The sequence below is a fragment of the Lissotriton vulgaris genome, chromosome 3_1 (genome assembly GCF_964263255.1).
Source record: "Lissotriton vulgaris chromosome 3_1, aLisVul1.2, whole genome shotgun sequence".
In the NCBI taxonomy this organism is placed as follows: domain Eukaryota; kingdom Metazoa; phylum Chordata; class Amphibia; order Caudata; family Salamandridae; genus Lissotriton; species Lissotriton vulgaris.
Window position 1 is genome coordinate 270,408,714 of NC_141689.1, and position 15,108 is coordinate 270,423,821.

The 15,108-nt window shown below is 44.6% G+C and overlaps 1 protein-coding gene across 1 annotated transcript in view; it reads left to right on the forward strand.

Moving 5' to 3' along the window:
• Positions 1 to 13,800, forward strand: part of LOC147726307 (uncharacterized) — a 31,160-nt gene extending 17,360 nt beyond the window's left edge. Inside the window, exons 7-9 of the mRNA XM_086962913.1 lie at positions 9,126 to 9,239; positions 10,624 to 10,770; positions 12,220 to 13,800. Coding sequence (XP_086819039.1) covers positions 9,126 to 9,239; positions 10,624 to 10,770; positions 12,220 to 12,354 — 396 coding nt within the window. The 3' untranslated portion in view covers positions 12,355 to 13,800. The remainder of the gene's footprint in view (positions 1 to 9,125; positions 9,240 to 10,623; positions 10,771 to 12,219) is intronic.
• The last annotated feature ends 1,308 nt before the right edge of the window (positions 13,801 to 15,108 follow it).

Genomic DNA, 15,108 nt, shown 5'->3' on the forward strand with positions numbered 1-15,108 from the left:
AAGAGGGAAAGTGTGGAGGGGTGAAAGAGAGAGAGAGAGAGAGAGAGAGAGAGAGAGAGAGAGAGAGAGAGAGTAACAATAGGCCAAATAGTACACGTGTGACATGGAGAATGACCGTGTATTGTTTGGGCTATTCAGTGCGTTACCCAACGTTAGACGTTTCGGGTCTGTGTTAGGACGTAGAGAGCATGCAGTTTTGGGACGGAAGAGCATTAGGTCAGGTACAAAAAGGTCGCGCATTGAGTAGGGCGTCTTGTTGTGTCGTCTTGCAGCGTTAGTCCGTATTCATGCATCGGGCGTGACGTGGCTCCAGATCCTTTACGATTCCCTAATCGGGACTCCAATGTAACCTGCAGAGGGAAAAAGGAGGAAAAGGGAGGGGGAACAACATTCGAACACATCAAATGTACGGGCACGAAAGTCCTTTACTTACCACATACTCGTACTTATCTCCTCGGGATATAATCCCTAGGGTCTTGGTTTCTGAAGTCAAGGGGGCGGGCAGTGTGATAGGTGGTTCATGGGGGGGTTCGAGGGTGGCATTATGGATCGTGTGTAGGGAAACGCTAAAAAAGAGGAATCAGAGGTGCCTAGCGCGAGGTACCTGGTTTTGTAGATGTATCTGGCCATCGGGATCCTTAAATCATTCCCAAAGCTGTGATGTTCTAAGGCATATCAGTTCTTCGGTCAACCCTGTCCCTTAGTACCTTCGACCACCATACCTTTATAACATTCTATCAATCACACCGCTTTACTTTACCCATTCTCAGAAGTCGAGGTCCTTCTTCATACGTTAGTTCCTGAGCTTAGTCACATATTTTGGAGGCAGCGTATCATACCTTTGATTCGATCATCAATCCAGGGCCGAACAACCATTTTTTCAGATAACCTTAAAAAAAAGAGCAGAACGGTTGCGCACAGAAAAAGCCCTCCCACCAATTCCCACATTTACAAAAGTATGTGGTGCCTATTCATAGTTTGGAAAACCTTTATTTGCATAATCGTTCAGTACGTAAAATGTGAGAGTGCAATCATATTTTGGCCGGACATGTCGACGATGGAAGCACATACAGTAGGGGGGTTATTTTGCGGCACAAGAACATGTTAGAAAGGCCTAATTAATTATTTGCAAGTAACTAAAAACGTTTCATTGCGTGATGAGGGATCAGGGGCATTTCAGTTCATAAATGGAAACACAGTCAAGCTCATTGTAATCACATTTCCTAGATGTATACCGTGGGTGTGCATCATAAGCGACGTTATGCACCAGTTACAATAAATATCAAAATAAATCGTTCATTGAAATCAACATTTTTACGGGACCCCTTTCAAATGTTCGTCAAGCGAACCCTCCTCCCTTTTTCATCAAGTGCGCAGAGGTTCGTATATAAATCTTAGTACATCTAGTTTCATTAGCTAAGGAACACCACGAGGCATCCGTTAGTTCCTATTGATACCGGCGCCATTTTGGGCGAGGCCGGTTTAGTCCGGAAGTAGCATCAGGGGCAAAAATGTCTCCGACGATTGGCAGTTGGACCAGGGTCCCTTTCGGCAGTTCAAAAAAACCTGTGCCAACAGAGGGGCTGGTGGTGTGGACCGTCAATCAAGAGAGGGAGGGAGGTAGAGTCTTTCTTACCGGGTCATGTTGATGTTCAGCCGGAACTTACTCGAGTTCGTTAGCCCATAATGTTCCTGGGTGGTTCAGACGGAAGCTGATGCAGACACGAGAGCACCGCCATCTTGTTGCTGTGCCGTGGTTATTTCATTAGTGATCAATGCAGCTGTTCCCCACCGGAAGCCTGAAGGGGCTGAGGGCTCTTAGGACTTTGGTAGAATCTTCAAAGTCGAGGGGATGTTTGTCGATGGTGGGGGCTTGCGCCCAGGTGGGCAAGTGCCCGAGTTGCAATTTCGGACAAAGTTACTCCAGCGGCCTAGACCCGCCTTCCGAGGGCCCAGACGCCATTTTGAGACCCTGCGGCAGCCGCCCTCCGTCGTATCTTTCAGGAGTGGAAGAAACTTCTTGTGGCGACAAAGACAGAACATCATGCTGTTGGAGCAGGACATTTTGGTTCGGGGCGCCAGGGTGCAGCAGTGGAGCCTTCATCTGGGGAGGTGAGGGAGGCTCGTCCGTGCCGCCTCCCTCTCCCGGCGCATCCCACGCCGTCCCTTTGAATCAGGGGTGCACATGATGACCACCCTACACCCCTGATTCCGACTCTTGGGGGACCATTGTACGTCCGGTGCTGCGCAAGTATGCCCGTCGGACATTGTATGTCCTGTGCTGCGGAAATATATGTGCGTCGGACATTGTAAGTTCTGTGCTGCGCAGGTATATGGCCGTCGCCCGGCTGGAGGACATCGGCGCCGGGCCAGGGCTGGGAAACCTCCTACCTGCGGAGGCGGGAGAGGCTCGTCCGCGTCGCCTCTCCCTCCCTGCCCACCCTGCATCAGTTCGATGGAGGAATTCGTGATGGCCGGACCAGGAGATACGAGGGAGGGGGTCATTTGCATCCGCCCCCTCCCTACTCGTGGCCCGGGGGACGCCATCCCTGGAAGGGTAGTATGGGAAGACCATTTCATTGCCTGCTTTGAGGAGGCTCCTGTACCTTCTCGCCGGCGATCTCTTTTGGTCTATGGCTGTTGGCAGGCCCCGCCCCACACGTGCTATGTGTTTCGGGTGGGCGGGACCGTCGAACTGTTACATTTCGAGGACTTCCGGAGTGAGCGTAATATGTTTTGTATTTCTCCTTTTAGTACAGTTTGCTTTAGAGAGTGTTCTACTAGTTATTCTATTTACCGTTGGTTGTGTGTTATCTTTACCGTAATTAAATCCTAAATTATATAACAGATGCTTGGCTTCCTTGAGTCCTTTCTCTAACGGGGGTTGTTTACACTGGCCTGTAATTGTGTTTGTTTTTCAGAGTGGGGGAGCAACAGAGAGCAATCAGTCCCAGAACTCTAACATGTCGTTAAAATTGGTCTGACGAAATCTGTGCCATCGAGCATAATCAAACGGGGTGGTTCTATCGGTTCTGTCTGCACTAGTCTGATTGGTTTTTATCTCGCGCCTTTTCCCTTTCTGTCGGCCTGTTCTTTCTGTCGACCCTCCGTTCTTACCTATGCTCTGTAGAGTCGGGCATTGGGCTTTCCAGTGCCCGAGACATCTACAGAAAGCACATTGGTTTTGTTTTAAATCTGTTCGTCCTGTGCATAGTGTCGGGGGATTACTTTCGGGTCGTTGTGTCCCGGGGTTGTCCTGTCGGCACATCCCTTTACACCGTTCCCTTTTCATGTCTACTCCTCGGAACTGTGCCATCGCTGGCCCTTCCCTTTGCCTACTAGACGTTTGGAGGGTTGTCCGTCGTGTCTCTTCACCCTTTCTGACTTCATCGCTTTCCTTTCGTCGTGTGGCTTCTTTGCGCCACATACCGAGACTATCGAGCATAATAGGTGTTGTTTCATTCCTACGAAGGGTTATTTCTACCGTTTCTATTTTGTCAAGATCGAAGGATCCTATCAGTGGCCACTGACTTTCTCGATTCTTTTTCGTATATTTATGCCACAGCTCACTATAGGCTATAGCGATCAATCCATGCTTCATGAACATGTCCTTATTAGGGGTGCCTTCCAGCGGAGCCGGATGGTTCATCTCTAATAAGCGGTCCGGGCTAAACAGGCTACTAACCAGTGGGGAGAAGACAGGCATGACGGATCACAATGGGGATAATAGTCAGCACTACCTATCTTATCACTGCGTGCAAAGACTAGACAGAATATTTCTATTCTACGTTGTTTGCAGGCAATGAATACCTCATGAACCAATCTTGAGCAATCAATGTTAGGTCAAAAATAAAAAATCAATATGGTCAATGGGGAGAATAAGTAGGCTCGCAAAGGTCCGCGTCACCTACCCTTTCACTATCTGCAAAGAGGGGACCTATTCTTCCCTGTTTGCAGACAGAGAATCTCCAGAAAACAATCTATAACAGTTAATCAATGGGGGAGGGGCAATTGTTCAGTGGGGGAGAAAGATAGGTCCGACGGATGCGTACCTATCCTTCACTGTTTATAAAGGGAGAGCCTGTTGTTTCTCCGTTTGCAGACAGTGAATCTCCAAATAAATTAACAAAAAGTAATACTAGTATTTTCTCATCAATTATCAATCACTTTCGCAATTCGTCGTGTTTACACGACCTTACCCGGACCGCATGGACAGTTTCTTGTCTTCCGAATCCAGCGCCCGATCGTCCTCTTCTCTTCGTACTCCTCGTGGCACTCCTGATGGTTCCCAGTCAGGACCGCAGATCACTCGAGAGAGGTCTGTTCGGAACCAGTGAAGTTCGGATGATCGGCTGTCAGACGAGGGTCTATCGGACAGGGTACCTTCCGATTGTTGCAGTCGTTCACTCTGTCGTCAGGACCTCTCCCACTGGATCCACGAGTCGCTGATGGGCCCCACGCTTGGGACGCCAATTGTTAAAAGGGGTTCAAAGACAACCAGTAACCAAAGACCCCTTTATGTTGCCCGGCGGTGTCGCCTCTATGACCCACCAATATTAATCAATGAAGAAGCAGGCGCTGGAGACTGGAAGGCAGGAAACGTGGATTTTATTCTCTCCGGAGGAGAACACATCAATTCAGACAGCAAGTATCGTCACGAGGTGCTCTAACCACATCTCTGAGGCCTGGCCTCTTATACTAGGGTTTATGACCTTTATTGCACGTAACACATTCTCGCAACACTTTGATATTTGAAAGAACATCCTCGGAATCTCCCCTTCAGGCCCGTTCCCACATACATTTACAGTTGAATTCCCCACCCCGGTCACAACAGGTGATGATTGTCGCGCAGCAGGGCATTCCGCCGAGTCACGGAATGCGTGGAGTTGATCGGATCTCATAGGGTGGGGGCTTTGATCGGCTCGAGGGTCTTTTGATGGGGAGGGGAAGCTTCCTACTGTACGGGGTAATAAACAGTATCCGCAGGGCCAGGTGGCGGCCTGGGAACAAGGAAGACAAACGGGGACACAGGGAAAGGGGGTTTGCATCAAAAGGATCTGAGACCATGAAAGGAATGAAGGGAGGTGTCGCGCTGGGAACAGGATGGGATTCTGTGGCGGAGCTGCGCTGAAGAGGGGTTTATGACCCAAGGCATGAGAGAGCGGGGGTTGTCAGCGTGCGGGGGATGCTTGCGAGGTTAGGAGAGAGAGAGACGCGCTGGCTATCAGCGAGGGGCAAGGAGGCCATGGTGTTTAAAATGGCTGCTGCTTATGCGCAAGGCATGTGAGAGTGGGAATGACCGGTGCGTGGGGGTCTTTCGTGAGGGTGATTCTGATCGTAACGGCTAAAATATGGCGGATGTGCATGACGAAAAGTGTGGCATCGGAAAAAGGCAAGATGGCGTAGATAATGTTCACCAAACTGTATTAATTTTCCACAATATGGCTTCAGCAACTGTGCGCCTCACACTTGTGCCCATTGTACTGCTTTTCAGCAGTTTCAATTAATTATCCAACTCAAGGAACGTTCAGCAAAGGAGTGATATCAATTCCCAGGTGTTCTTAGGTCTGGCTTGATAGTGCAGATGTCTACAAGACCTACTTTTATCAAATCTTTAAAATATATAGATGGAAGTCTTTGACTCCATCCAGAGGAGCATCTCTGTCTCACTTTAATCTATTAGATATGTGTGTATTGTTCCGTGATGACGTTTGGTATTTTTGGTTTAAGTACCTCGTGATGCAAAAATATCAGGGCAATTCATGGAATCTTTCGGGTGTCAAAACAAAACAATTGGGTGAGACAATAAACCACAGGGCTAACACAAAGAGGAAATTGAAACAAATGGAAGTATGGAAGGAGAATTTGCAGAGGTGTCTCCCTCGTAAAATAAGAAATGAGAGGGTCTAATGGGGGGTCATTCACAGGCAAAGACAAAATTCACATTGGATGAAAAAGAGATGCTCAGCCGTTCTAATTTCAAGAACAAATAGCTATAATCGGGATTCGAAATTAATTAGCGAAGGATTAATCGTCAGAGATTGATCCCAAATTATTTGTCCCAAAACTGAATGCAATAGGAACTGTTTCACATCCGAAAAACAAAATCGTGGTGCTCTTTGTCAATTTCATTTCTTTATATTCTGTGTGCAGAAATTAGTCCTGTTTCTACTCTTTTCCCAGCATCGGCAAAGCCAATAGGGTAGGCTATAATGGGGTTAAGAGCATTTGTGTCTGCAATGCATTGAAACAGCATATGTCAATGCATGTGTTAACGTGCATTGGCAAGTTAAAGCGAATACTCTTGACTTTGCCAACGCTTGTTGCAAATGCTCTTTCTTTTACAAATAATGCAGTAAATGATACTCAGCAGCATTAGAATTTTGAGTCCAAGTTTTGGCTGAAGGACGACCAGTGCGGTTCCACTTCAATGTGAAACAGTGTTTCTTTGGCCCGTGTGCAGTAGATTCGATGGTGCTTTGGACGGGTGCAGTGCTAAATTGTAAAAAATGAATATTAAGTGATGTGGCACAAACTTTACAGTAGGAGCCCAGAGCCGTCGCTCTCAATGCTTGGGTTGCTGACTTTCAAGACTGCCATGTTCCATGCCTCTGTCTTCCCCCACCCTACACTTCCTGCCTTTTAGTCTGGCAGGTTAATTTTCACCTCTGCTTCCCCACTTTGTCACCATTTTTCTATCTCTTCCTCTTTTTTTCTCCCTGTTCTGGTCGGACTGTGATTATTAAAAAGTCCCGGCCCCTAAAATTAAGTGCTGGCACAAAATACGCATTGGGTACTTGGGGAATTCAGCAATCTTAGAGTTGCAGGAATGCAGCTTTACATTTAATTTTAGTGCTCATGACATATTAACCAGAAGTTTCTCCACACTTACAGCCCATCCTGAATAGCCTTACCATACATCACATTTTTCATGACTACATCTTGCAAAGAAATATTTGCTTGTTTAAACACTTTAAACAGGTACACATTATCTGATGTAGGTTCTCAGACCCGTATCGCTTCTTCCTGGTGTTTATGTGAAGCAGGCCTCAAATTACAGCCTTGATTACGATGGCGGTCAGACCTCACACCGACAGGTCGTTGTGGCGGTCTGACCGCCGACAGGCCTTTGGTCCGACCACTCCTTTATTATGCAGGTCAGACCCTATACGGTCAGTGGACAGACTGCTGTCTACAACAGTATCATCTGATCCTTACAGGGTGGTAGTCAAAATTGTAATGCCCAAATCATTGGCATTACGATGTCCCTTTCTGATAGCCTTTTCATGTCAGACAGAACGCCATGAAAATACTGTTTGAAACTGACTTTGTGGTCCCCAAGCAGGGTTCCCATCCATTGTGGGCCACTGTAAAGTTGCCCGGGGGCACATGTAGTGTCCCCACACAAATCCATGCACCATGTGCCATGCAACACATGTGCATGGCCCATGGTACATAGAGTGTACAAAGTGCTCCTTTACACTTCGGCTTATGCTGCAGCCCTTTTCCGGGGCCACAGCACAAGCTGCCATGTAAAGGACCCGTTTGCGACCGCCAGCCCGGCAGTCACATAGTAATGCAGTGGTCAGACCACTGATAGTTTGTCAGGTGGTCTCCTGACTGCAATAGCGATAGGCGGTTCGACCAACAGCCATCGTAATCGGGCCCTAAGGCTAATTGCTTTCAAGTGCAAAAGGATGACCCCCACATGTATTATACCTTGCAGTGGTGAGGTCCATCTCAGAAGCGAGGAAATATAAACGCATAACCCCACTGCTAATCCCTCTAATAGGGCCACCGTTGGAAGCAAAAGCTAGCCTGCACCGCCTACGGAGCGCTCCACAAAGACACCTTAAACTATATGACCCTTAAACCGTACATATCCAGAGGTCAGTGACCCATCAGAAACTCTGACTCTTTTACTGGGAAGCTCAGTGTTCAAGAAACAAGCACAGAAGAAACAGTCATTGTCAGGAAGCGCACCTTTAATCTGGCAATGACCACCTTCAATCAGGCCTCTAACCACAGTGACTTAAAGTCCTTTCTGTGTCAAGGCCAGCGGCGGTCGGCACAGGTAAGTGAGTTGAGGTGGCCTGGGTGGGGCGCGGCGGGGAGGGGGGGGAGTCGACAGACTACAGAATAGGTATTATTTATTTGTTTAATTATACCTAATCCATCGTCTGTCGACTTTACCCCCTCCCACCCTGCCTCGCTTTGCCCCACCACACTTACCTGTGCCAGCTGCCACTGTTCAAGGCTTCTTTCCATCATTTAACCTCTCATCCCCGCATTGCCCATCGGACTTTCAAAAAAAGGCTATATTGTGCTGCTGCATGTACACTTCCTCTCTCTCACCCTCCACTGCTCAGCTATTACTTTCCCCACACAAGAGACTTCTTTCCACCAGCCTTCCTTCAAATACATTATCATGTGTTCTTTGGATATTTTGACCCTTGTAAAGGGCTCTGACACCTGGTTAGGTCTTGTTTGTGCTATATAAAACGACCTAAATTAAAAATCAAGTACCGAAATAACTAAATAAATAAATAAAATCTAATGCTACAAATAATACCTGAGTGTCTCTGGGCTCATTCCTGATTACTGCCTACTTTTCATAGATCAGTGTATGATGTTAAAATTAACCAGCCTTATTGGAACAAATCACACCTCAGATGCAAGTTACCTTACTGAATATATGCAAAAAAAACAGACTATTTCAAAGAAACGTGCTCACCTGTAATGGGCCTGGGGTGTTGACATCACGTCCCATCCCTTGTGCATACTTCAATTTCTTATTTATGATAATTGATCATTTAAAATTTCGATTTTACTCTTTAAAGATATATTGGTATATTGGAACCAGGTTTCCTGTAAAGTCTGAAATAACAGGGCAGTTCAGATTGCGGATTTACAGAGTAGACGTTTTATTGAGCTGCCGTGATGCAAACCTTGTGTCTCCTGTGTAGATTCTCTGACCTTTGAAAGTTTCTGAACGCAGCTAGATTCGTTTGTTGACATTTCGGAATGACTCATATACGCAATCTGACTCTGCTGCATTTAATGACTTATTAAATCATATTATCTTGTTTCTAATCATACACTCAGTATTACCTTTTTTTGTCTAGCATGCAGACTCTCTCACTCTGGGGACTCTCCGAATATACAGCAATGGCCTCCGACAGCCGCATTTCCACTTCAATGCCCATGAAATGGGATACGTCATCAGTGGCTGCGGGAAGGTAATTCATCTTTTAAGGCCATGTTTAATTTTACTTCATGTTGCTCAGGTTGCAATCAAGAACTAGCATTTTATTTCCAAAATTGGTATCACGTTACACAAAGAGCTCCTAAGTGGGAGCTCAACTGGTACAGGCTCTTACCAGAGCTGAGGTGCATACAAGGGAAGTAGCATGTCATTGTAGGCTGGTGCCTACTATTTGGGTAGCATTAATTATATTAGGAATTTAGAAAATTGACGTGCATGCCTAGCTGAAAGCTCTCCACACACAATATATGGGTGATTTTATTCAATTGTACTCCCTGATAGAACCACTGAGGCATCCTATATTTTCCGAAGATGTACCAGTTTATGTTTTTATTAATTTATGATAACTGGATTTAGAGAAGGTCTTCCTACAAAAGAACCAATTTCAAAACAGTACCCTGGTTTCCCCCCAAACTAAGGGAGCTCAAACAAACCTGTAGGAAATTTGAAGGGAGCAGGAGACAGAACCCAATAGAAGAGGCGAAAACAGATTACAGAAAGGCAATTAGGAAATACAAGTCAGAAATCAAAATCACCCAGTCCTCCTTCTATGAGGAGAAGATTAGTGCAGCTGCAAACTCTCCAAAAGAGGTTTTTCGTATCGCAAAATCCTTGATCACCATCCCACATAGAACCCCTAACTCAGAGGATGCACTAGCTCGATGTAACAACCTAGCAGAAAACTTCCACCAAAAAATCAACCTGAGTTGCCAAACCTCTTCCGCCCGCCAGATTAATCCTACGCGTCCAGCACCGGGAGTTCTTCTCCCAACCTATCATGCTCTCTAGCGCAGTTCCCCTTACTAGACAAGGTTTCCCTAAATGCACTTATTCCTAGGGTGACCTCGGGTTCTCCCGTAGACCCTGCCCCCCCACAGCACCTCTCCTTAGTTACTGATGATATTTGCCCAGTAATTTTGGATATCTTAAATGCCTACATCTCCTCGAGCACGATCTCCCTGCCTGGAAATGCGCCCAGGTCAGGGCCCTTCTGAAAAAATCTAATTAAGATCACTCTAACCTGGCCAACTATCATCCCATATCTCTCCTTCCCTGGTTGAGCAAGCTGACTGAGAGACATATAAACTTCGCTGCCACTGCGCTGGCATCACATATGCCCTCGCCTAGACACCCTATGACAACAGAACATAGGAACACCTGACACATCTTTTATTGTAATAAATGTGCTCCTTGAAAAATGCTGTGATTGTGACAAACAAGTATAAGAGTAATAAAGAAAAAAATCTGAATGTGATTCTTGGATAAAAGAATTAAAAAATATACGCAGGTGATTGATTTAATTGTTTAAAATGTATTATCTTTGGGTGATATTTATACCATACTCTATGCCCCTACAGATCGGGATTACTGGTACAAACCCCACAACTGACTTTGAGGTTGGTGTTGGAGACGTGTTTTTCTTTCCTATTGGCACCCAACACTACATCAAGAGCACGTGCGATGAAGACTTGTACATGATTCTAGCCTTCAGCACTGGCAACCAGGTAAATACCCAAACTAAATGTTAAAAGATGATCATGCTTCAATATACTATATTAGAGAACCTGGAGAGGGGGATATTTATTGAATCACCACAAGATGCAACCTTATGGGTGTAATTATATACAGGTCAGTATATTGTGGAGGAGCGGTCAGCAGGAGGATTTTGAGGAGGAAGCAGCCAGCCTATGTTAGTGATGATACAAAACTATGTGGGATGATAGTGAGGAGACGGCAGAAGAATATGGATGCGGGTGTAGACCATGGGACAGCAGTGATGAGGAAGTTATCATTCGGGCAGTATAGAGAACTTCACTCATGATTACTGCTCGCACGTGATGCTATTGTTTTTCATCTATCTGTCTTATGTTTGAGGTGATCCCGCCCTCATCGTCGATCGGCCATATCCTGCTCTGCCTCTTCACAATTATATTGATACCATATGTCTCTTTTTTAACATTGTAAAGAGCATTGATACCCGCGAGGGTCTTGTTTGCGCTATATAAAACTTCCAAATAAATAAATAAATAAAGAAGCATCTAATGGGACTCTGAAGAAGACAGCGGGAGGATACGCTAGTGTAAGCAGCCCGTGACAGGATGTGAGACAGAAGCCACTAGTGAGAGGGGTCAATGAGTGACTATGCACGAGAAACCAGCCAGAGAGGGCAATTGAAGAAAGAAGCAGTCAGTTGGGGAATAGCGAGAGTGGGCCAGCTGGCCAGAGTAAATGGAGCTGGGAACAGTCTTTTGGACAATAGGGACAGTAACACAGTCAGTGAAAGGAAGTGGACAAAGAAGCAGTCAGTGGCAGCAAATAATAAGAACTGTCTGGAATGATGTCGGGCAGAAGTCACTGGATGTAGATGTAGAAGCCAAACAATAGCAAGATGGAGGAAAGTGGAAGAAGACAGATGTATAGCAAAAAGCAGTGCATGTACTAAGATACAGAATAGGAATTGGTTAATTGCTAAATGAAGAGAGGGGCACACAAAGCTGCATGGGGTTTGAATCTCTTGAGAAATAGCAAGTCAGTGTTAGACTTGGGTTTGTGTGTGTTGCACAAACGTTTTACACATTGCCTCTGGGAAAAGCCTCACTGCTCTGCCAGGCTACCAAGGAGGTGAGCAGGGGTTATCTTGGGTGGTGGGTTCTGCCTGGCTTAGGTGCATACCCTAGCAACCAGAAACCCCATTTCTAAAAGTCAGAAATAATAATGACGATAATAAATATAGAAGCTACAAAGGGTAAAGGAGACAAGGAAGGCCATTAGTGGAAGCAGTTACTGTAATGAAGAAAGTCTCAGGTCTTGTTTTGAAAGTGATAACAACTCCTGTAGTGTGTAATGAATGTTTGTTAAATGAGCCTAACAGAATGATTGTAATTACCATTCTGTCTGACCAATGAATGAGCTTGAATCATTGGTTGTATTAACATTCTGGTTGTTTTCAACAGCTCCAGACCCTTGACATGGATGATTACTTCCATGCCACTGCAGACCACATTCTGGCCCAGCTCTTTCTGAAGAAACAAGAGGAATTCAAGCAGATCCCCAAGTTCCAAGATGACCAAGCGGTGAACCTGCCGTAGGAACAAACATTCACAGTTGAAGAACATTAAAATCATGAACAGTACCATTCCTAGATGTTTCAGTGGTGTCAAACGTAATCAAAGGCACAGTTGTGTCAAAATGAAAAATCAAATAGCTTTCGTTTGAAAACTGGAACAATCCTGCAACGCAAGTGACCAAGAAAAGACTACAACGGAAGGAGATTTTTCACCGTGGTGAATGTACCTGGCATCATATCAGTGATATCAGCATTAGCCAATCTGATTACTTGCCCACCATTTTGGAATTTTGAACTTTATTACAGACATTATGGTCGGCGCTGAGCAGTGTGGAGCGAAGGTGTTGTGCATTTTTATCATACTATTCTTTCCAAAGTTGACAAATGTAAGGATTTAAAACCCACAGTAAGGCATCCAGTGAGCAGCAAAGGGTTGGGTTTCATCCTATTTCTTATGGTCTCTTTTCTGTCAGTGATATGCTAATGTATGAGTTGAAAGAGAGGCCTTTAACAAAAGTGCAGAAGTCCAGTATAGTTGCTTGACATGTGTGATCTGGGCCTATGGAGAAGTGTGTTTGTTGTAGAACACATGCCTAACAGAACAGGGGGAAACCCCCACTAAAGTTTTTCAGGCACCCATGTGCTGTATGTAGTCTTTCTACATCCCCTAGCCTGGTGCTCTGTGTATGTATACTCGTATGCCATATTGGTGAGAATAACAGTATTGCAGTAACTGATGTTAATTTACAAAGTGTTGTAATAACATTATATGTATCCATATGGGTAGGTGAAAAATATGTATCCTCCAAAATGAGTGAGTGGAGAGCTTGCATTACTGCTTGCGGCTATATTATCATAATCGTAGCACTATACTCACTCAGCAGGGAGGATAAATATGGCGCTACATAACCCTAACCGGTGCATATAATATATGTATGTATCTGATACGTAGACTTTTGGATACTTTTGGGTTACATCAAATATTTTATAAATAATGCACTTTCAAAGAAACTATTCACTTGAATAGGCACGCCCGATTTCCCCTAATACAGCTCGCAGTGAGTTTCTGACACTTTTCTTCAATATTTAAAGTTTGCTAAATATAAGTAAAAAAAATTATCTCAAAGACATGCATTTAAAAAAATCGTGTTTAGTTTTTAAAAGAACCTACCAGTATTACATGTCTCAGAAACTTGGATCTCAAAGAGTAGAACTAAGTATACTCCTAAAATTCATAATATTTGATTGAACTCTTTATTTGGATCTAAAAAAACAGATAAGGTTTAAGCATCCAGTGTAATGTTTTATAATAATCAATGTCATAGAATGTTTCATATTGGCTGATTATTGTGCATAATGTTGTATGTACATGAATGAAATGTACTTCTTGAGTCCATATTACTTTAAATATACCTCACGTCAAGATTAATATCTTCTGGAATAAAGAAAAATATTTTTGAATTTAATGTGAATTTAGTGTGGAATTGTGCTTGTTGGGATAGACTTACTGTTTGATAATGTGAAAAACAAAGAATGTTGCTGTTGCCCAATAAAATGTAATACTGAGGCCCTTGTTACAATGTCCGGCGGAAAGCCTCTGACCAGCTTTGGGTGGAAGGCTTCAGCTCCTGATTCCGATTAAGATTTGACCTTCAGACTAAGTCCCAAATTACTATGTTGGCGGACTTGAGTCTGCCGGACACTGTTTCGATGTGGGAACCGACTGAGTGTAGGTCGGCAGTTCCGAACACTGTATTACGATGCGACCACACATAATGCAGTTGTAAACTTTAATTTCTCTATGAGTGCTAGTGCTGCGGGCGGTTTCCGGCCACAACACAAGCTTCCATAGAGAACTGGGAGTTTGTGTAGATGCCTGACACCTGGTGCAGGGATTTAACCCAGGCCCCCAACCAGAGGTCGATAAGGGATGGGCCCCCTAAGTCACTTTCCGACAGTCTTTCCATGTCAGAGAGTCCAACATGGATAGCCTGTCGGAAATCGATATCATAATCCCTATGGCGGAATCGTCATACGCATAATCCCTACAGCAGAAACGCCGTACAAAAGGGATTATGTGGCGGTTTCCGACTAGCCGACTGGGCTCCAAGAGCCTATTGAAACCTGCACACTATTGGATGTTACAGTTGGACTGAAGTCCAAAGATGAGATTTTGCTTTCCAAGCCATGGGTGTATTTGGGACACGATCTACAATGGGCTTATTGAAAAGTTAAATATGCCAATTAGGAGTTAGTCAATTTCTATGTGTTTTAGGGCTCAGAGCACATGAACTGGGGCCTGGTTAGCAGTGTTCCAGTGTACAAATTCAAAAGAACCAGCACCATCTGTCTGCAAACAATAGGCGTTACCGCACAAAAAGAGTCACTTTATCACAACATCGACACTTTAAAGAAAACAGTTTGAAAGGTTTCTTTATTGTGTAGCTGGAACTTTGCATCTTCTTCACAGAGGATAGGTTTGCCATTGAAGAAGTGTTTATACCTTTGAGGAGTTCAAAGACAAACCTGCTGCTGGTATGACAAAACTTAGAAATTGTATAGAAGTAACATAAACCCTATGTCTTTCTAGTCTTCTGTATAGTACAGTTTTTGTCAGGGCCTGTAGGACCATCGAAGTGTGAATAATATGTTCTTTCTTGCTAGATGGGAAGTCTCAGGCTACTGTCCATATAAATGCTGACAAATATTTTGATAAATTATTAAAACACTCTATTCATGAAGTGCTGGAATATATCTAGGAAGTGCATAGATAAAT